Source organism: Anolis sagrei, chromosome 2, assembly GCF_037176765.1.
Source record: "Anolis sagrei isolate rAnoSag1 chromosome 2, rAnoSag1.mat, whole genome shotgun sequence".
NCBI lineage: Eukaryota > Metazoa > Chordata > Lepidosauria > Squamata > Dactyloidae > Anolis > Anolis sagrei.
Window position 1 is genome coordinate 32,502,495 of NC_090022.1, and position 21,850 is coordinate 32,524,344.

The window sequence follows — 21,850 nt, forward strand, 5'->3', positions numbered from 1 at the left end:
CCTTAAAAACAGTCAGGAGTTTGCAACGGAGTGCCTACTGTATTTATTCTAAATTTAGGGAGTTAGACACCTGCTATACATGTCTTCCAGTTTCTGAATTGGTTCCATTTGAATTAATCCACATGTGTCAGATTTCTACTAGAGACCGACTGACACAATTTCTCACATGTTAGCCAGTTTGATATCTTGTCTGGAGAAACAACAACAATATAGCCTTGCAAGTTATATTTGATAACCAGTTATTTTCAAAGCAGCTTGTATATAAACTTGTGTATATGGCATGAGAAATCTCAGTGTGAAAACCTGTGTAAAGCCTAAAAATTGGAGAATGCTGTTAACTGTCTTTCACAGAAAGACGGAGAGAGAGAACCTAGAAAAAATGTGAAAATAAATGTGTTTTTCTTCTACATGTTGTCATAAGGACCCCCAGTAGTGCAGCGGGGTTAAACCACTGAGCTGCTGAACTTGCTGACCAAAAGGTAGGCATCCATCTTCTATGTGAATCATTGGACAACTTTTGCCTCCCAGGGAAAGATGGTATAGGCATCTGAAGACAGATATATCCATCACCCTTATATTTGCTATTTGTTAATCTATGTATATAAAAGGAGGGTGAGCCAAAATACTATCTACATATGAATAAACGTAAGATTTAGGGGCCAGAAAATGAAGACCTATCTTCTTGCTTCAGTGGGTTTATTAGATATTAAGGCTGGAGGTGTGATGTATATCAATTGTTAATCCTACCCCTTAGTATTTCTAGTATGCATTGTATCCATTTTCTATTAGCAAATTGTTCGTGGCTAGTTGCTACTTTGAAGATAGTTTCACTCCACTCTGAAAAAAGATCCATGTTTACCTATTGAGCACCAACATGTTGGATAATATATATTTTTCAAGAAAGACCTCACAACCTTTGAGGATCCCTGCCATAGATGCAGGGGTAACGTCAGGAGAGAATGCTTCTGGAACATGGCCATACAGCCCAACAAACACCCAACAAACCAAAGGCAATGAAGATTTATATTATGATAAAATAGCATGATAAAGGAAAACATTTATTCAAGATCATGATATGTGCATTCTCTCAGCCAAACCTATGACCCAAACTAATTTTCTAAGAACTGTGATTCTACAACTCCAACACCCTATGTTTAGTAGCTGAAATCCAAGTGTGGAATGCATTTTAGTTGCTGTGTTTGGTTTTAAATGACAGGTCTATATGGCAGCTATTATGGGATGTTTGGTTGTGTTCAGGAGATTCTACAATACAGTTAGAGTAGTGGGGTCAGTAGAAGAAACCATAACATCAATACAGATGTATCTTTACTGATGTGTAAATAAGCCTGATATTGCATAGGGCAGTGCAGGTCCCTAAGCCATCAGGTGATGTGCTGTTAAGATTTTTCAGGATAGATAGGGATAGTTGTAGCAAATGGGGACAAATATGGTACCAAGCACTGATACATTAGGAAAAAAAATGCCAGACCTCCACATCATAAAGCCTGTGAAGAACTAGAACAGATTGTGGTATGTGTACATTATTTTTGCAAAGACTGGTAAAAGACTCTAGTGGTGTTATAAACACCCACTTTCATTTGTTAGTATTCTGAAAAATCATGTTACATAGATTCATTTTTTAAAAGTCAATGGCTTTGGGAGGCTCAGAACATTTCCATTCTACTTTAACTGAATAGTCTTGATTAACAAGTCTGAAGAATGTTACAGAATCATAGAATCATAGAGTTGGGCCATCCAGTCCAACCCTCTGCCAAGAAGCAGGAATATTGCATTTAAAGCACCCCTGACAAATGGCCATCTAGCCTCTGTTTAAAAACCTCCAAAGAAGGAGCCTCCACCACACTCCAGGGCAGAGAGTTCCACTGCTGAACAGTTTCAGTGATGCCTATGACATCATATTTGTGGTGTTGTGCTAAAAGTTGGAGTTCGTCTTGTTTATTTCCCATGCTCTGTGCATTTATTTCCCATGCTCTGTGTAAAGACATGTGAGCCCCCCGAGATCTTCCCCTGAGCTGTTTATTTGGGATTATTGTGCTTTCGGTACTTGGTCCTTGTTGTGTTTGTGCAGCCCTCCGTTTAGCCTTCTGGCGGTTCCCTGACATTGTGGGTAAAGTACTGTTCACAAGGCTGTTGTCCCCCTCCCCCGGTGGACCTAGTTTAAAGTGTGCCTAATGAGGTTTGCGAGTCCGTGAGCTAAAAGGTGTTTTCCTACTTGTGTGAGATACACCCCATCCCTTGCCAGTAGGCCATCCTCCTGGAAAAGCAGGCCATAGTCAAGGAAGCCAAAGCGTTCCTCCTGACACAATTTTATAAGCCAGTCATTGACCTGTACTATTTTTCTGGCCCTTGTAGGACTGTGTCTTACAACTGAGGAGGGCTGAAAAGACCACCTGTACATTAAATTGTTTCAGCTTTGTTCCGAGAGCTCAAAAATAATTCATGATCTTTTGTAAAGTATGCCTAGCAGTATCGTTGGTTCCTACATGAATCAACATGAGGGGAGGACGGTGATGCGGCTTGAGGAGCCTGGTGAGCCTCTGAGTGATATGGTGTATTTTTGCCCCCAGTAGGCAGCATATTTCTCGAGCCATCCCATCTGGTCTGGAAATGACGGCTTCTGTTCCTCTAAGAAGGGAGTCGCCCACTACCAAGACCTGTTTAATTTCAGGATTGACAGGGTCCCTTTTGTGCAATGTAGTGTGTAGGTCCCCAGAAAAGTGATCCTGTTGATGTGAATTGGGTAGGTGTAAAGTGTTGTCCTCCTCCTTGACATCCCCGGTGCATTCGTCAAGAACAATCCATTGAGATTCATCCAAGAGCCTATCGTTCTCCTGTGGGTGTTCCTGTTGCACCTGGTCTATGGTTGGGGATGGTACACCTGCATGATTGTGTAAGTGTGAATATTGTGAAGTGTTGTCCCAGTCAGGGCTATCCCCTACACACTGATCAAGGATGAGCCACTGATCAGTATCTAAGCCGTTCTGGTCTTCCCCAGTATGTTGTGTTTCTTGGTCAGGTGTTAGTTGTGTGAGAATTTGGAATCTATAGGTTGTTATAATGCTTAGAATCATAGAATAAGCATCCTTCCTTTCACTTTCCCATAGCATTGTCATTGGGAATCCATTCTCACTATGATTGCAATTCTTTGGGAGGATAAGTCCTATTGTACCCCTTGTACTCTTAAATAGATTACCTGGCCCCACTAATGCTTATTGGGAAGGCAACTGAACAATGTTATCTTGAATTGGGCACTTTTAAGTATCTACCAACATCTTTCAGTGCAGATACTATATATGTGCTGCTTTATGTAGTCCAGAAATTATGTACTCTCTGATTCTCTCCAGGTTGTTTTGCGCAGGGACAATGCTCTATGGGAAGCAGGGAAGGAAGGGAATTACTCATCTTTTTGAAAGAGGAACAAAGGTGAAGGCTTACCACACACAAAACTTATTAGTTCTGATAATTTGAAATTGATGTGAAACAGTCCATATAAGCAAAGATGAGTGACAGTTATGATCATTTTAATGATGACCAGTTCTTTGGGATTCCATAATCTGAGTGAGATTCTGTTCCCCTGTAAGGTTTAAGGCGACAACTTGTTGTCTGGTCTGGGGCAAGAAATGAGGGTCTCTGTGTGAAATGCACAATTGGAAGACTTTTCTTCAGTGGGTGAGCCCTGGCAGACTTTATATGATTACAGCAGCAGGCAATTAGAACTGTCTATCATTTTAATTTCTTGCAGAGCCTCAAAGCAATTGTAGGCCTCACACACTCGTTTGTTTTCAATTTTTTTTGTTAAATTAAAGTGACCAATGTTGGTTTTAGCTGTACTTTTTTTAGGAATGGGTTTTAGAAATGTTGATTATTACGGGCTGAGCATCTGTTATCCAGGATTCTGAAATCCATATTACTCCAATACCCAAAATTGTAAAATTGTTTAGATGGGTTCCATCTCCAAGATATCTCATTATGTAAAAATGAGATATCACAGTTTCCCAAAGTAGTTACTCTACTCCCAACTCAAGAATGGAAAACCAAATGTTGGGGGGACAGGAAAAGAGATTTAAAGATGGGCCTAAAGCTAACATTAAAAACTATGGTATAGACACCAAAAACTGCAAAGTCCTGGCCCTGGCCCTTCAGCACGCTAGCTCAAGTTCAGCTGTGATCAGCAGTGCTGTGGAATTTCAAGAGGCATGAATGGAAGGTGAAAGGGAGAATTGTGCCAAAAGGAAGGCACATCAAAACAGCCCTGACCAAGACTGCAACTATACTGTAGAACTAATTCAGTTTAACCCCCCTTTAACTGCCGTGGCTCATTGCTATGGAATCATGCTAGTTGTAGTTTTACAAGCTCTTTAGCTTCCTCTGCCAAATAGTACTGGAGCCTCACCAATAATTGGTTAATAATAGGAACTGGTTTTTGGCCTCATGTATAATATGTTTTATTCCAACACAAAATTTTATACTTTGTGATGTTTTGATATTATAATTTGTTGATCTGTGTTGTTTTGGTTGCTATTATTACTATGTATATTGTATTTTTGTTGTAAGCCACCCTGAATCCCTTTTGGCAGAGAGGGTGGGATAAATAAAGATGATAATGATGACGATGACAATGATTATCCCATTTCTTTGAGCCATGGCAGTTTAAGGGGAGTCAAACTGCATTAATTCTGCTGTGTAGATGTACCCTTATAGTTCAGCACCCAAACACCATACCACACAGACTCTGATCTTTAATTATACAAAACCATGGGAAATCACCTTCAAATATGTCTCGCAGTTTGGATCTGCAAAACAGGTTATAAAGCTAATCAATTCACCCATCCAAATGTAGTTCCAAAAAGGTAATATACCATATTTCTTTGGCTCTAAGATGCTATCAATCGTATGATGAACACCAACAGAAAAAAGGTATGTATGGATGTATGTGTCTGCACCCACAATTCTAAGGGGTATTCCATTTTTAGAAATGTTTATATGAGTGGGGGGGGGGCATGTCTTAAAATAAAAAAATACAGCATGGTTAAATACAGCCTAAATATGTCTTATTGTTAATCCTGTCTCGTTGGATAGAATGGGACTTTGTTCAAATAACCAGGCAAAACACAGGTGTACATATCCTTAAGCTCTGTGGCACTTATTTCCCTAAAGTATGCTTTGGATAACAGGCTCATTGCTATACATTAAGATTATACTTCAATAATAATAATAATGCAAAATTTGGTATTCAACATTTCCCCAACATCTTTAAAGGCTGCTAAGAATTTTGATGAGAATAGATTCACCACAACTGCATGAAATGCCAATTCACTTGTGTCATAATTATGGGACAGCATTAGAACAGGTCATATGTAACATTGACCTGAATGTAATACGCAGTGTACAAAAACATGCAAAAAACATGTCAGACTCGAGGGAGCGAGTCACTCTGTCAGGATCAAATTCAACGTTTGATATTGTAACACGGATTAAACATAAATGTGAACGATTTGTAGGATATGTTCCATAAACTTTTTTTCCAAAATGCCAAATGTATTTACAGTAACAGTCAATTTCACATTGCTAGACAGGAGGGGCCATGATTAGAATAAAATATGAGTGTCATTTCTGCTTCTTGGTGCAATAGTATGTGAATGAGAAAATTGTACAAGACATGGGACCAATGGTTAGGGATGACAGTAACTTCAACACAGGAGGCTTCTCAAACACATGATCAGTCGGGGCCAAATTCGGACCTGGAGTAAGCAAGCACTACCTCCACTGGCTGCAGTGGCACAGCACACACTTTCACCAGATCAGACATTGGTGCCCGGCATTTATATCGCATATACCAAAGATCATACTTGCCAGACAAGAATAGGAATCATTAAGCCTGTGGTCCAAAGTGAGGCGCTGAACCATCTCAAAGAGTGCAGCGTGGTCAAAGTTACAGGGATTGGAAGAGATAAATTCATCCATGCCATGCTTTTGAGCTCTATCTGCATCTGTTCATTTATACATATAAAGAGAGACACAATTTAGAGAAACACATTGCATTGCATTAGATGCATCAAATACACAGCATGACACATGAGAACTAAGTTGCTACCTAGCATTTAGGTGCATGTCAGGCTCACAAGTCTCTATTGAATATATTCTTCTACTTCCATTGTCAACTTGCAACACTGATTGATTGGCTTATTGTCTTTAGGCCCAAATCAGAGGTAAAATCGGCATCTTTTGATTCATTTATTCTGCATTTTGAATTGAGCAGAAAGGTTTAACAATGCCCCCTCTTCTCACAACAAGAAAGAACTCACCACAAATGTATATTAGCATTTTGGGAGTTTAACAGCCAGTCAGTTCCTATTTATTTGAATCTAAGGAATTTTAATGAATCTTATAATTTTGAGAGAATGTCATCCTTTACATTTTCTTAAATTATTTTACTGAGATGATATCTATTTAGATTTTTGGGAGCAAAGTAGCACCTGCTTTTCTACTCATCTTAAAGTCAAAGAATCTATTTGAGAGTCTTATTTCCAAAAGGTACCAAATCCATCTGAACAAAATTTTACAAGAATTGATGTTGAGGATATGACTTATTTTGCTATGAAGTGCGGTTTTCCAAGCATGGTACCCAAGTGATAGGATACATGTTGATGGCTTTGATCTGTGTGTAATATTCTAGCCCAAGGCAACAATTTGCTAACTATACCTCATTTTTCAATTTTTTTGGATTTGGTACATTTTGGAAACAAACTCCACATTTACATGATAAAAATCTTGTTTATCTCCAGCATAGTTTAAATCTTTTTTCCTTGGAAGAAACCAAAACAACAAAATGGTGCTCCTGTACACATTGCAGATAAGTCACACAGAGGAATAACTTCCAATTAAGCATTCTATGACTTTATTAGTTTTTAATACTATTAATTGCTGGAAAAGACAACTAGAACATTATTGGAATTCAAAGTCTACTCTACTTTTCCTTGAATGAAGGGAACAAAATGCTGCCTGATCCTATTCATGCCTATTCAGCTACTTTGCTTCATTTAGTGAGACTTACTCTAAGGAAGTTGGCATAGAATTATAACCTTATTTTTTTCAGGACACTCATTCCACTTTTGCATGATATCCTTAGGCATACACTCCTGGAGGGTGCAATAATTATAATCAAACTGAATTAATTAATATATATATATCTAAACTGCAGGAATCAAGCACAGTGTGAGGCTTGGCTACAAAAGGCACTCTTCCCAGATGTTTTGTTCAGCCAGAGAGTCTGAATTAAAAGACACTTGTATCTCAGATTGTTTTTCTTCTCACCAATCCAGCCTTTTGCTACACAAGATCGCACCCAAATCCTTAGCAAATAGAACAAGAAAGCAGGATTTAAACCCTACGTTGTTTACAGCTTCCTGCTGTTTTAAGAGAATTTCCAAATCTGAAGGGCACAATGAAATGAAAACCTAGAGTTTCTTGGGGATGGTTCTCCCTTCAAAAGCACAACAAGAATTTGATTCTTTTTTTTTAAAGTCCAGATTTCCAAAACAGCAAGAGAAGCTGTCCATATAAAGAAACAGTGGAGATTTCTTAACTAGGAAGCAGTGTCCCTGTTTACAATACCTCTGTGAATGCCTCTCTCATGTGATAAGAACATAGAAGAGACTTTTAAAAGATAGCAAAGATGAGAGATGACTACTGTGCTGCACTATTAACTAACTATATCGAAGACAATGATGTTTTAAACGCTACATACATAAAACAAATAGAATTGATAGAATAGTTAATTTAACAAATAATTATGTATTTTGATTACCCTTTTAAATATTAAAACTTGAAGTTTGAACACATGAGTGATGACTCTTAAGAAAGCTCCACAAAACATGTCAATGGCAACTTCAAATTGCCAGTTGGCGTAAGGTGACCCCATTGATTTTTTTTCACAGGGTTTTCTTAAAGGGGAAAACTCAGAGGTGGTTGGCCAGATTCTTCCTTTAAAATATAACCAACAGCTTCTGGTATTTATTGGTGGAGTCCCAACCAAAGGCTAACAATGATGGATCAAGTTTAGCTTCCAAACTCAAACAAGCCCTAGTTCATTTGGGTATTTAGTGGGACTAAAGGGAAGAACTGGTGAACTGTGGTCCAAGAAATGGAGTGGGGGGGGGGGCACACATTCTGCTATTTCAGGATAAGGTACTCATCCTTTGGGGGTGCATCTACACTGCGAAATAACATGCGAATCAAGAATAGGTCTCTACACTCACCCACGGACCCACCACAAAGACCCTACATTTGGAAGGCAATCATATTCTGCCGTGAGTGATAGCCTATAATGATCAACATTGCAGGTCAACACTACTCAATGCTATCAAATCATGGGAGCTGTAAGTTGACAAGTTCTTTAGCCCATTCTGGCAAATGGGCTGGTGACTCACCAAATTATAAGTCCCAGGATTCCACAGTCTTGAGTCATGAGAGTGTAGACTGTGAGCTACCCTTGTTGTGAAGTGTTCGCATGTTCTTCCTGAGATTGGGGTCTGTTACAATAAGATAGCAGAATGGATCACTTCTTCAAATTGTAGACTTTACTTCATTGGGGTTTTAAAATATTGATTGGATGGTGATCTCTCAGATGTGCTTTAGCTGTAGGTTCTTAATTGTTAGAAAGGCACTAGATTACCTTCTCCAAGTTATAACTTTCCATTGTATAATTTCATGATACGATCATAACCCGCCAGCAGCGTATAGCTTGTTATTCTGGATTTTTACCTATATGAGTGTATTTCAGTGTTTTTTTCCCACTATGCTATCTTTTTCTTCTGCCTTTTATTGATTTACAGTGACATTTCTAGCTGGACATCTACAATGCAACTTCAATTCTTGGCATTAAGTATTTTGTTTGAACTAGTTAAGTTTTGCTAACACACACTAAAACCTGAAGCCTGGGAATGATTCTTTTTTTGTGGCCATGACACCCAGAATCCCCCAACCAACCTTGCCACTGACCAAGTTGACTGGAGGATTGTGGCAAATGCAGTCCAAAAATACTTTCTTCAATCTCCAGGAATATTCATATGTAAGTCAATCTACTTGGATGTAAACCTATCTACATTTTAGAGTAAGTCCCTATCCTTACATGACTTAAAACTATATTCTACCTACTTGAACTAGTTTAATAGAACTGTGGATTAGGCAGCACATTTATTTTCCTTTTAGGCAAAAGATCTTCAGCACAGTCCAGTCTAACCTTGGTTTTCAAGTGATAGCACACTCTCAACAACCAATCATGTGGCTCCTATCTGTTTTGACAGATGATGCTCCATTCCTTTGTCCCTCTGGGCCAAGATTAATTTGATTTTCATAGAAGTATGCCAGTAAAGGGTTTCCCTTCCTATCTGTTCTCTTCCAATTTCTGGTTTTAAAGCATCCAGAATAAATAAATAGATAGCTTTGCAGTTTTAACAGGCTACATCCAGTTTCTAAATAATTTAAACAGTCAGACGGTTGTGTTCAAATTTCCTCGAGAAGACTGCAAGCTGACAAATTGGCTTGAGGCCTTCATTTGCCAGTTCTACTCAGAGATTTCATGACTACTTCTTCAATTATGAACCACAGTGTCTTGTCAATCCTGATGTTTTAATAAGGAAGCCAGAATACATTTACTATACAAGTTTAAAGGTTCTCTTACCTTTTATAGGCTTGTAGAATCCTGACCTCAACTGCACAATGTCTCTGAACTATGACATTTACAATTCATTTAACTAATAAAGTTGGATGAATTGTATTTCATTTGTTTTGCAGAGGAAACACTCATATACATTTGTTATAACTAGATATGGGATGGTGAATTTGGCTGGATTATGGGTGCAATCACATGATTGGACCAATGGTAGAAAGTGATGCATGATACACATTCCTTTTATACTTCCAGATTCCTTTTTACCATTCCTAAATAATTGTGTTTGCAGTGTATACCTATGTGGCTCCAACCCTATCTTTTATTCCTTCGATGTGTATTAGATAGGAAACAAATCTGGTTCCTCAGATGGGACCAGTTTCCCAAGGAAACACTCAATGAGTTTCAGTTTGCAGGCCAACCTGCCAACTTGATAAAGCCCCGACAAACAAATTCTGTCTTAATGTATTGTCGAAGGCTTTCATGGCTGGAATCACTAGGTTGTTGTAGGTTTTTCGGGCTATATGGCCATGTTCTAGAAGCATTCTTTCCTGACATTTCACCTGCATCTATGGCAAGCATCCTCAGAGGTTGTGAGGAAAAACCTATAACAACCCAGAATTCTGTCTTCTTAAAAGAACTCTCTCATACTTCCATCTCTTTTTCTTCCTGTTCCTCCATGTTTTTTCTTGACATGCTGCCATCTCTCTCTACTTGTATCCTGGATACTAAGATATTTGGATTCTGACCCACCATGTTTTACCACTAGAGCTGATCACACTTCTGCCAGGATCTTGATCTGAGGACTAAATGATGCCAGGACTTGGCCAACATGTTTCTGGGATGTGCTACAGCAGCATGTGGGTGGGGGGCACTGAATGTTTATTTTAAAAGATGTGAATGTACAGAGAGAAAACCATAGGCACAAGCAAGGAAGATTCCACATAAGATCCACCCACATGCTGCTGTACATGGTCTTGACAGTATAGGGCAGTTCAACAGTAGTTATGCAATTATCTACCATGATGTGACTATCAAAATTACAACAAGCAACCTCATGAGCTAGTAGCGGTTCTATATGAAACCTATCAGAAATTTAACAATCTTCCAAGTAACCTACCTAGTTCCCAAGCTTTAGAATCCTCCATGTCAATGGTGATTTATATATGATGTCTGCTTTCATTCAAACATCTTTAAAGTGCACAAATCCACTAGGTTTATGGAAGATGAAAACTCATGTGGGACAATGTTTATGCAACTAGTTCATGCACATGGGTTCTGCATAAACAAGCACTATGAATTTAGCAATCAGGCAGAGCAAATGCTTGACCTGTTGTAAACATACAAATCATAGCAGGCAGCCCTTTATCTTGCATCCACAAGAGCTGTGTGTCATACAGAAATGAAATAAACCCGATAACATCCATGTTCTCCTACGCAAGTCACTGGCAAACTGAACTAGTGATATCTATGCCACTGCTTAACTCTGACCTTGTGAAAATATGTTCCATAACCCATGCTTGTAAAATTGATGTCAAACAGGATCATTTACAGTAGGTTTTAGAAGACTTTGCCCTGGACATCTAGATATAGCAGGTTCATCACTATAGCTAGACCCACATGTACACATTCACCCTCTGCAGCCACGGATTCTGCATCCTTGGAGTCTACCATCCATGACTTTAAAATATCTCCTCTCAAAATAAATTCAAAAAGAAAACTTTGATTTTGTCATTTAATATAAGGGATACCATTTTACTATGCCATTTTATATAACGGGACATGAACATGAGTGTCCTAGAATCAAACCTCAGCAGATACCAAGGGCTCATTGTAGAGTTCAGTGGTTGTCAGCTATAAATAGGATAACAGTATTGATGGCATTCAGAGCTGATTTAATAGATCTGAATGTTAAGGAAAGGATGAAAGGATGTATTGCATAAAAATGAAACATGATTCAAACTGGAGATGGATTTGATTGTGCTGCAGATTTAGACTTTCTAACACACTCTTGCTTTGCATCTTAAGTAAACTTTATCTTTTTGGAATACCTAGCAGAATAAAATAATAATTGGCAATGCTGCCCCCCCCCCAATAAAATCAATGCACGAGTGAGCTGTTTTAAGAGTTTGATTTGCTTCCATTTTTAGTAACTTTTTATTTGGCTGGGACAAAAATACAGGGCTGTGCTAAACATTTTTCCCTATACAGGAAAAGCAAAGTATGGTATTTAAACGTATTGTCTCTTGCTATGATACCTCCTGCTCTAATTTATATTGCATATGGAGTCAATAGTTTCAGCAGAATTTCTGCTAATTAACATTAAAATATGAAATCTTCTATATGGTCTGAAGACTATTTTAATCAATTATCAAGTTGGGAAAACTTTATTTCCCTTTATTTATTTTTTAGTTGTATTGGTATGTATCCTTTTCCTCAGAGAGGGATCCAAAGCGGTTTTATGCCATTTATCACTAGTAAAAAATAATCACTAGCAATAAAATATACTGGACATTCTAATACTTTGGAAAAATAACAGCAATTACAATGCATATTCAAAAGTATGATGATGATGATGATGATTAGTATTATTTACTTTATTCATTCTCCACCTTTCTCCCTGAGGGGACTCAAGGCGATTAAATGTTGAGGCATTTGGATTTATTGAAATATGCATTCAAAACTGTGCTGTAGACCAAGGAACTGAATTATTCAGCTTCCACAATATAGTACCTCCCCATAGATACACTTTTCTCTTATTTTGTTTGCATTTAAAAACACTTCAGAAATATTGCCTGGCATTTAATAGAGTCATGTTCATCCTTCTTGCTACTGTCACTATAATCTCTTTCTTCAAAATCAAACCCAAGGAAGGAATGACTGACTTTTAAAAGTTAAATTTGGTTTGGCTTATGAGGCTGTCACTGAAAGAGATAAAAACAGGGAACGTATGAAGGAACATCACATTAATGGGCTGAAGAGTACATTAGTACATTCTTTGCATGCAGAAGATCCTTACATCTGCTGTTAGGGCTGGAAAAACACTTGCTTTAAACCTTGCAAAGCCATTGCCAGAAAACTCAGCCAATACTGAGCTAGATGAAGTAAGTCTCCTATGTTTATTCCCTATATAAAATGGAAATGTTTAGGTTAACCAACTGGAATAATAATCCTTACTGTACTAATGATAAATGAATGATATATGACTTTGTGAAATGAATAATATTATAAATCATAAATGACTTTGGGAAAAAGCTGGTTTTGGGAACATGATTTTGCAAAGTAAAGAATTTTACCCTTCCTTGGGATATAAGCAATTACCAAATAGGAAGGAGCTGTGATGGCACAATGGGTCAATCATTTGTACCGGCTGAAATGCTGAGCTCCCATCTGTCAGCTCCAGCTTCCCATGTGGGGACATGAGAAGCCTCCCACAGGATGGTTACACATCCGGCCATCCCCTGGGTAACATCTCTCAGATGAGAAGTGACTTACAGTTCCTCAAGTCACTACTGACATGATTTACCCCCCCCCCCCCCAATAGGACAGCTTTGGTCCAGAACAGAAATGTAGTACACCTTTCTTTTCTTGCTTATTTTTCTTTCTTTCTGTTTCTTATTGCGCTATCTTTCCTTTTACATAAATGTAAAACACCTAAAAAGATTCTCATTATAAAAGGCCACTTCTCGGTAAGATTTGGAATACCCTTTTATTTAGCATTACAAGCAAAATAAGAAGCTTTGTTTTGGCTTCAAAGGCAAATGAGCATCTGAGTACATTTTAGAACCGATTTATTTATTTATTTATTAAAAAAACAAAACAAAAAGCCCTAACCATTGCTACCATCCATCCAATTGTAAATTAAAAGGTGACTTTGTATTTTATTCATCTGGAAAATGTGTGCTTGTCATATCTGCTTGACGTTACAAGAATGAAGTTATGATTTGGACAGTAACAAACAATGACACTAGTCAACCTCATCAGGAGACATGAAATAAAGGAATGACAATGATTGATGGCAGCTACTCATTTACAGATATTTCTAGAAAATTCAGTATTGGCATCGTCAGTCTAATATGGTAAGTTTTTCCACCGTTCTTAACGGATAGATCTGCACAATTGTGGAGGAGGGCAAATGTGACCAGGGGCTAAACCAAGCCTTTTGTACACACAGTTTACTGCATGTTTTGAAGAACTGCTATGTTTCATAGTAAGTTTAGGCTGCAATCCTATCCTGAGAGTAAGCCCCAATGAATTTATTGGGAATTACTCCTGAGTAGACATGTATAGGATTGTTCTGTTCAGCTGGATATATATGTGGAAAATAAGGAGATCACAGCAAAATGTCTGCAAACACACCAGACTTATAAGACCAAAAAAAGTATGAGTAACATATCGTATATTACTCTAAACACCGTTTCATTCGTTATTTTGGCTTTTGCTATTTCAAATTTGATTACAGAAATATTGCCATCTCTCTTGCTATTTTAGAGTTTGCCACAAGCCCACCCTTAGTTTGAAGCCAATGTTAACATCCATAGAGGACTACTCACTTGAGTAAAAGTTTCATACCATACAACTCTCTTCTTTGACATAATTGCACTTAATTAAAAATAAAATAAAATGGGCCATGCTTTATAATGTTTTATTTTTATGGAATCAGCAAACACATTCCTTTCAACATGTCCTCCAATTATGCATTTGACTGTAAATCACTAAAATGTTATAAATTGCATGAGAAAAGTGTTTAATATTTAGTGGGTAATGCTTTAACAATACCTGATATATTGATTTCAGAAAATATAAAAATGTGCCACTTACCACATTTTGAAATGTTTTGAATTAACTAATTAGAGGGGAGAATTTGCCCCTGCATTGCTGTTAAAAGGCTCAGACAGTGATATACAGTATATTTAAAGTTCATGCAAAAATATGTGAAAATTGGATTTGTATTTGAAAATTGCATTCCTGTAATGTAGCATCTGCAAGTTGACAATACAAGAAAACATAGCAGTGTTCTCATGAGAGATAAATATAGACTGAAGCAACTAAAAGCACATACATTATCGAAAATAAAACAACTAAGAGGATAGGAATGCATTCTAATGCAAGATACATATAATGCTGTCAGACCAGAATTCATTCATTCATTCAGTCTTTCTTTTTTTAAAAGACATAAAATCCAGATTTTCTACCAAAACTCTGTTCTAGTGCAAATCTGATCCTCTTCAGGCCTCCCCCACCAAATTAAAAAAAAATCAAATGAAAAGAATTGAAGAAAAGAACAAAATGAATAAAATGAAGTATTTGCTAATAGAAGTGAAGAAATTCTGCCTGGTATCCAGGGTATGCTTATGAAAAAAAGAAAGAAAGAAACAGAAAAAAAGAAAGAGGAGTATTGTCTCATGGTCAGGTGGCATGAATCCACCTGCTCCATATCATACTGCATTCAAAATACTCCAGATACATATTTGCCAGCTCTCGTGACCAGGAATAGATCCAATTCCCTCTTGAGTAAAGGTGCACTCACCATTTGTTTGAGGAACAGCATTTTGAACGTGAATAAAGAATTAGTACATCACCTTGAGTTAACATGGAGTGGCATAAAACTATTGTATTGGAAAGAAAGCTTGTTTTTTAATAAACCAGTATTTGCTAGGGAAAAGTAAATAGATGGCTTTAGAATGATAAATTTCTCACATTTAAATTTTTTTTGCAGTACTTTGAAACAGTTATATTTGATATTGCATGCTAAATATTTTAATGAATTTTCCTGGTGGTGATGTGAGAAGGAGGAAGGTAGGGATAGGATAAAGAGTCTAAAGAGTCTAAGCTACTTTCTGTCTTATGGGAAATATAATATATATAAAAGATTAAATAGATAAATAGCTAAAATAAGAACATAGAACCAAAGAACTGTTAAAATGATCATCACCCTGGTCACCCATTTTTGGTTGTAAAGATTTTGAAGCTGCTAAATAAGGATTTGTTTTTTGCACCCATAGTTTATAATGGTTCTTGTTAAACTTTCCCCTTTTAACATACTGAACCTTCTCTCACCAGACGTACTACCCTTCCTTTCTATTATTGAAAAGGTCCAGGGTTAACACCATTCTGTTGGTGCACTATACCAGGCTAACCATTGGAATGGAAAAAACAAAATAAAACCAAAAGATCGGTAGATTGGCAAAGTGCAGAATGATCTGTTGTCAGGCATTGAAGCAGTCAAACTAGATGTCAGTTCCATGGAAACAAAAGAAAGGTAACAGTTACGCTTTCATTGCGATGTTAATTCATATTTACAATCTTGGGATGGGAAATAAAAATAGGAAATGTTAATGGTTGGCTTTTACTAAGAGGATCAGTTGATGCCAATATGAAAGCCAGGGAGAGAAGGCAATTATGCAAACACCACATGCATCCTAATTTCAGTATGGAAACTTACATTTCAAACCTAAATTCAGGAAAATAATATGGATTTTTTTAAACTACAAAATCTAAACATGAGAAAGATTTAAGAGGAGGAAAAAAAAGCACATTGCATATGTCAGATAATCGACTGTGATTATCTGAGCTGTGCTAGCTACAGGGAAGCACTTACCCTTGAGTCCAGCTAGAAGTTAGCAGGGTAAGAAGGAACAAACCAGAATAACATAAAGACTAGCAACAAGGCTCAGGAAAGCAGACAGGAGTTCTAACCTAGCAGCTAGAGTACTTGGGTTCAAGCAAGAATGAAACAAAAAAATAATAATTAAGAAAATCAAAGGCAAAGAAAACAACTTAAAAAAGAATACAAACAAACAACAACAACAACACTTAACAGCTGAAAAATTCTTATGAAGCTCAATAAACCTAGCCATAGAAATATATATAGAGAAAAAGAAATATATAGAGAGGAGGGTGGAACAAAGGATCACACAACTTCTCAAAAAAGAACAGCCAAATCTTTTGCACGTGATGTGACTAACATCATCATTACATTTATTACAAAGAAAACAACATGAAATAGGGAGAAAGAAAAGAAAAGCACAGATGACATGTGAAACAATTACTGAACAATCTTTCATGTTTAAAAGAACTTATAAAAATTGAAAACTCTGTGTGAGTGTATGTGTGTGTGTTGGTGTTGTGTGTATTTGTGCATGCATACATTTCAGCTAATGAGCCCAGTAATAAAGCAGAAGAGACAAAATTTTATGAAAATTCATATGTTGCCAAAGGGTGTCATGTGTCAGTTTAAAAGTAAAGACCAATTGCTTTTGATATATATTGGTCTTTGCTTTCAAAATACACTTTTATGACGGAACTTCCCACAGGAATCCTTTATACATTCGTTTGGGAATTAGCACCACTCAAAGCAGTGGGATTTGCTTCTAAACAAACATACACAGGATTGCTCTTTTATTTTATTTTATTTTGCAATAGTAAACAAAAAAAAATCAACAACAAAAGTCCCAGTCTCCCACTAAAGAAGAGAAGAGATTGCAGAGCTTTATTAAAAGGATGAATAGCAGAATTTACTGTTTTCCATCTTTAAAGTCCACACAAAAATATACTCTGCTTCAAAGGGGGAAAAAGACTATTTTACCCAAAGATGGAAACCATCCATCAAATGGGAAGTCAATGGTTGCATAAAGTTTACATTTCCTGAGACAAATGAGGCAGGAACCAAATGAATTCAGCATTATTCCCACGTTTCCCAGCTGTAAAATGTGTTGTTCTCAGGTTTCTGTTTTACAGACAGCTTCCCCATAAGACTGGAGTGTGTTTTTTTCCACCTCCTTACTTGCTAATACAAAATAGTTCTGCCATCCTTAAACAATTTATGACGTCTATGAAAGTATTAATAATTTTTAGGCGAAATATTTTTTCTAATGTGTACTTTCTCTTAAGCCTTTCATGTACCAAGTACTGTATGGTACTGTGAAAAGGAAAAGGAAACAAAAAGAATATGCAAGCTCAATATGCAAGAATCATAGCATTTGTTACAACAAACCTTACCTTTTTGCAGTCAAACAAGAGAAAATCAATAACACCCTTTAAAATGCAATACTTGATATACATGGGAACTGAATAATTGGTTCCATTGTCCTGTAATACCTCACCATTTTCATATGTGCATAAAATGGACTCACTTCTGCTTCTTCTTTCTCTACCTGCATTTATTTTATTGCCCATTAATGTAAATAAAAAGGAGCTTAGTATTTTAATATAAGAGGAAGAGATGCAAATATGCAGGCATTAATAAAGCATGAACCTTCACAGCCATAGCCCACTGGTATTTTGGTGAGCATAAAAAGCAGCACAGATGCATGGGTTCAGGCGAAAGGGCTATGCACAAATTATGTTTTTGCAAGACCACATTTTTGTGTCATTCCTTTCACCCCTGTGCAATTGCACTATTTCAAGAATGCATGTGTTTTTCTGATTTATTTCTTGGTGGCTTTAACATGTAAAATTATGGATCATCTCTAGCAACCTCTAGTGGTATGTTTGCTGATGCTCAAGAGCTCTCTACATTCTCATATGTGTACGTATATACACACATGCACACACATATGTGGAAGACTGCAAAAACTTAAATCTTCATATATTACTGTTTTGCTTCAGGAGGATTAAATTTTTGCATTCTTCTACCCTTACAACATTTTGCTCTATCACTATCTTCAGGCCCAAGTAAAGCTAGAACAAATGAGAATGCAGAAAAATGTTTGCCTCTATTCATATTATGATCTCTTAATTCAGATCTGGCAACTTTTTATTTCTAGGAATGTTTCTTTGTCTTTTGGATGTCCCATTTGCTACCTCAGGTGATGTGAAATGTGAGGAAATAGAGACAACCGCTTCCATCCCCACAGTATACTTTTCAAGATTCCTTTCTTCTGTCCCAGAAAGGAAGAGAATGGAAGTAAGAGTAAGGTAGCCGTATCTAACAATGGAAAGTGTCAGTCCTCCCATCAACCGTTATCAGTTCCTCACTGTTATAAAATGACATGCTAGATATAGAGCTTTGCTGCTCACTCTGTTAAAATGTAGAGGCTCTGTCATTGGACACATTATTCTGTTTAGCTAAGGGGGAATTATTATTTGTCCTCTACAAAATGATACATAATGTGTGCACAAGGCCCTTGCATGCTTCTGTCTCCCTTTATTGGCCTGAAATGTTCAGCACGAAGCTAAGATCAAAAAGAAGGGGATAAATGGAAAGGGAGGGGAGATTTGGTGACATGCTCAGTCTATCCCAAGCAATGGAGCAATCTGGTGCAGTAGCCAGCCTGGATTCCCTCTATCTTGTTTAGTAAAAATCCTAAAAAATCACACCCACAATTTTTCAAGCTGAAGGCATCACTGATAACTGGGAAGTGGACAATGGTCCGTTTTTCTGCATAACAGAATTTTCCACAAAATGGAAAAAGGGGTCATTGAGAGGAAGGGGGCATCTAGGAAGAATTACAAGTTCTTCAATCCAATAATTGAGATATACATTTAGGCTCTATCAGCTTTCTACTAGGCAATAAACTGAAGGGCTCAACTGTAAATCTCAATTCTCAAGGGTGCATTTTGAAATGCCTGGCCAGGTAAACATAAAGCAAATAGAATGATGAAAGGGAGTGTTATAATTTTAGATAACAAAATTGGGTTACACAAAGAGGGGGGGGATGTGTCCCTGATATACTCTGGGACCAGCCAGCGATTCAGGATGCTAAGAAGGGCCACCAAACTGCTCCGTGGCATCCAAGTGCATGCAATTCAGAAGAGTATGCCACTGCTACTTACCTAGGTCCTATATGCATCACTGATCTGGAATCATGAAAATGTGCATCTCCTAGTATATTCTTTGCATTAATGTGTTTTGTCTATGCACCTCAAGGAGGTGGGATTGGGATGCACATGCTATCATAAGGCACAATGCTATACTGTTTCAATCAATCAGTCAAACTGTCAGTTAAACAAAATTCCTTGTGTGATGTGTACAGGCAACAAAAGGGAAGACATGAAATGAATACCTTTCAAGCAACCTGCATCATGCCATGTTTTCATTCATATTGAAATGAAAGCTAAGCTTTGCTGGGCAATAATAAAGACAGCATGAGTCCAAGCTATGCAAGCATGAGAAAAAAAGAAAGGCATATCTAATGTTCTCAAAGTTTATGGATTCTGACAGGTATACTCTGTGGCCAATGAGGAAATGAACGTTCTCAATAGTCTGGTGCCTAAAAACTGCCAGTGCTTATAAGTCTCTCAGGTGTTTCATTTCTCTCTCTGACACATGAATACTCAATACTAAAGACTGTTATACACAAATACTTTGACTTCACAGAACCTTTCGCAGAAATGGATCCAACTTTACTTTAAGTGTTTTAGTTGTTTGTCATATGTCTGTCATATGAAAAGGTTGTGAGATCAGGGCTCTGTCTGCAAAAAATCCAATGTTTTCTAGTCACTCCTTTGTGTACAACAGTACTCCACATGAACTGTGCTCCAGCATATGATCACATGATGATGAAAATGATGGTGATTACTGCAATTATTTAAATTTATCAGTTACATGCTGTACATAGTGGATGCCCAGGTTAATGTATACAAAGAAAGCATATGGCTTAATATGTTAAGACACCTATTTATGGTGGGTTTCACACCAGTGAAAAAGTTTGTCTTTGGTAACTTACAGTAATCTATACTGAGCACTTAATATGGAAGGGCTGTGAATCAACTCTGTGGTGGCCAAAAGCTGCATCAAGTGATCCAGGGTAATGTAGGGCAAGACTACGTTAACACATATTTCCACATGTTAACCAAAGTCTTGGGAAGTGTCTGAAATCTGACCAAGAATTTGGAGTATTCCTTGACTTTGGGCCCATGTAAACAGTCAGGCTGGTTTCAAGATGGAAGCAATTGTTTTCATTGTCATCCCATGTCTCCTGGGCTCAGGTGGCCTGGGGACATGAGAAGACACTTACTATCACCTCCAATTCTCCAAGTTGTGGTGGAAGGGAAGGGGAGAGAAAGGGGTGCTACTCATATTATCACTGCAGGTGATGGCTAATCAATAGGACCCATATTGTGATCAGAGACACATGGAGTAAGGGTGACTAGTGGGTGGTCAGGACTCCCTCACACCTCTGCAGTCCTGTCTAATCCATCCCAGGGCTGATCTAGTGCACATCATGCCAAATCAGCTTTGGAATAGTCCATCAGTGTAGACCTGTTCCTCTAGAGTCCTTCCCTCACCGTTATAGTGCTAAAATTCCACTTTAGCTGCTATCACAACATCCTATGGAATCCTGAGATTTTCAGTTTAGGGTAGGCCATTTATGATTCTCAGACAGAGAGTTCTAGTGTCTAACAAAAGTACAGATCCCAGGATTCCATATGATGTTACCATGCAAGTTGAAGTGGAATCATGGTGTGAGAATTGTCTTGTGTGAAAAGGCCTGTGCTATTTTCTAGTCCTGAAGTTCTGCATTCAATGTAATACTTACAACTAAGAAGTGCTTGTTCCTCCAGTGACTTTTGAAAGCCCAACCCTGGAACATCTACTGGGATCATGCTGCATGGGCAATGTTTTGTAAGTCAGGACAAAGTACCATATTTTGAGAGAAACATGATGTAATTTATGTTTTTTCATTCAACTGTTAGTTGATTTTTCTAGGCTTTCCCCCCTGTGGTTGGTGATATTACCACCAAGTTTGGGAGCAATTTAAAATAATTAGAGATTATTATAGCACATCTTTATCCCTGAAATAAGTGAGGTAGGGACTTTGAAGGAGATTGGGGCACACAGCCAATCTATGAGGTGCACTTTCTTCATGTTATTTCAAGATGAAGGTAGAAAAGCTAGTTCTTCCCAATATTGGACTGGAGTGAGATAGTCATCCAATAATGAAATCAACAAAAGTTCAAACTAGCTCAAGCTGCTTAACATACAATTATTATTTTATGTATTTTTAAAGTTTATCAACCATATACTTCATTCAGGTGCACTTACATAGCAGGGAAACTACTTTGACAAAACCTGTAATTTACATGCATGTTTATTCATGGGGAAAAAACCAATAGGAAAAGAGTATTGAATTGGTATGAAATAGCCCTTCCTTTTCTCTTGAAGCAGTTCAGTGGTATGAGGCTATGTTGCCCTAGAATAAAGTAATAGCTACA

At 37.5% G+C, this 21,850-nt stretch overlaps 1 protein-coding gene across 13 annotated transcripts in view; it reads right to left on the minus strand.

Moving 5' to 3' along the window:
• Window positions 1–21,850, minus strand: part of CADPS (calcium dependent secretion activator) — a 437,940-nt gene that overhangs the window by 160,653 nt on the left and 255,437 nt on the right. For all 13 annotated transcript variants that reach the window (XM_067463444.1, XM_067463445.1, XM_060766448.2 and 10 more), the window contains exon 12: window positions 5,875–6,011. In XM_067463444.1, the coding sequence (XP_067319545.1) occupies window positions 5,875–6,011 (137 nt within the window). The remainder of the gene's footprint in view (window positions 1–5,874; window positions 6,012–21,850) is intronic.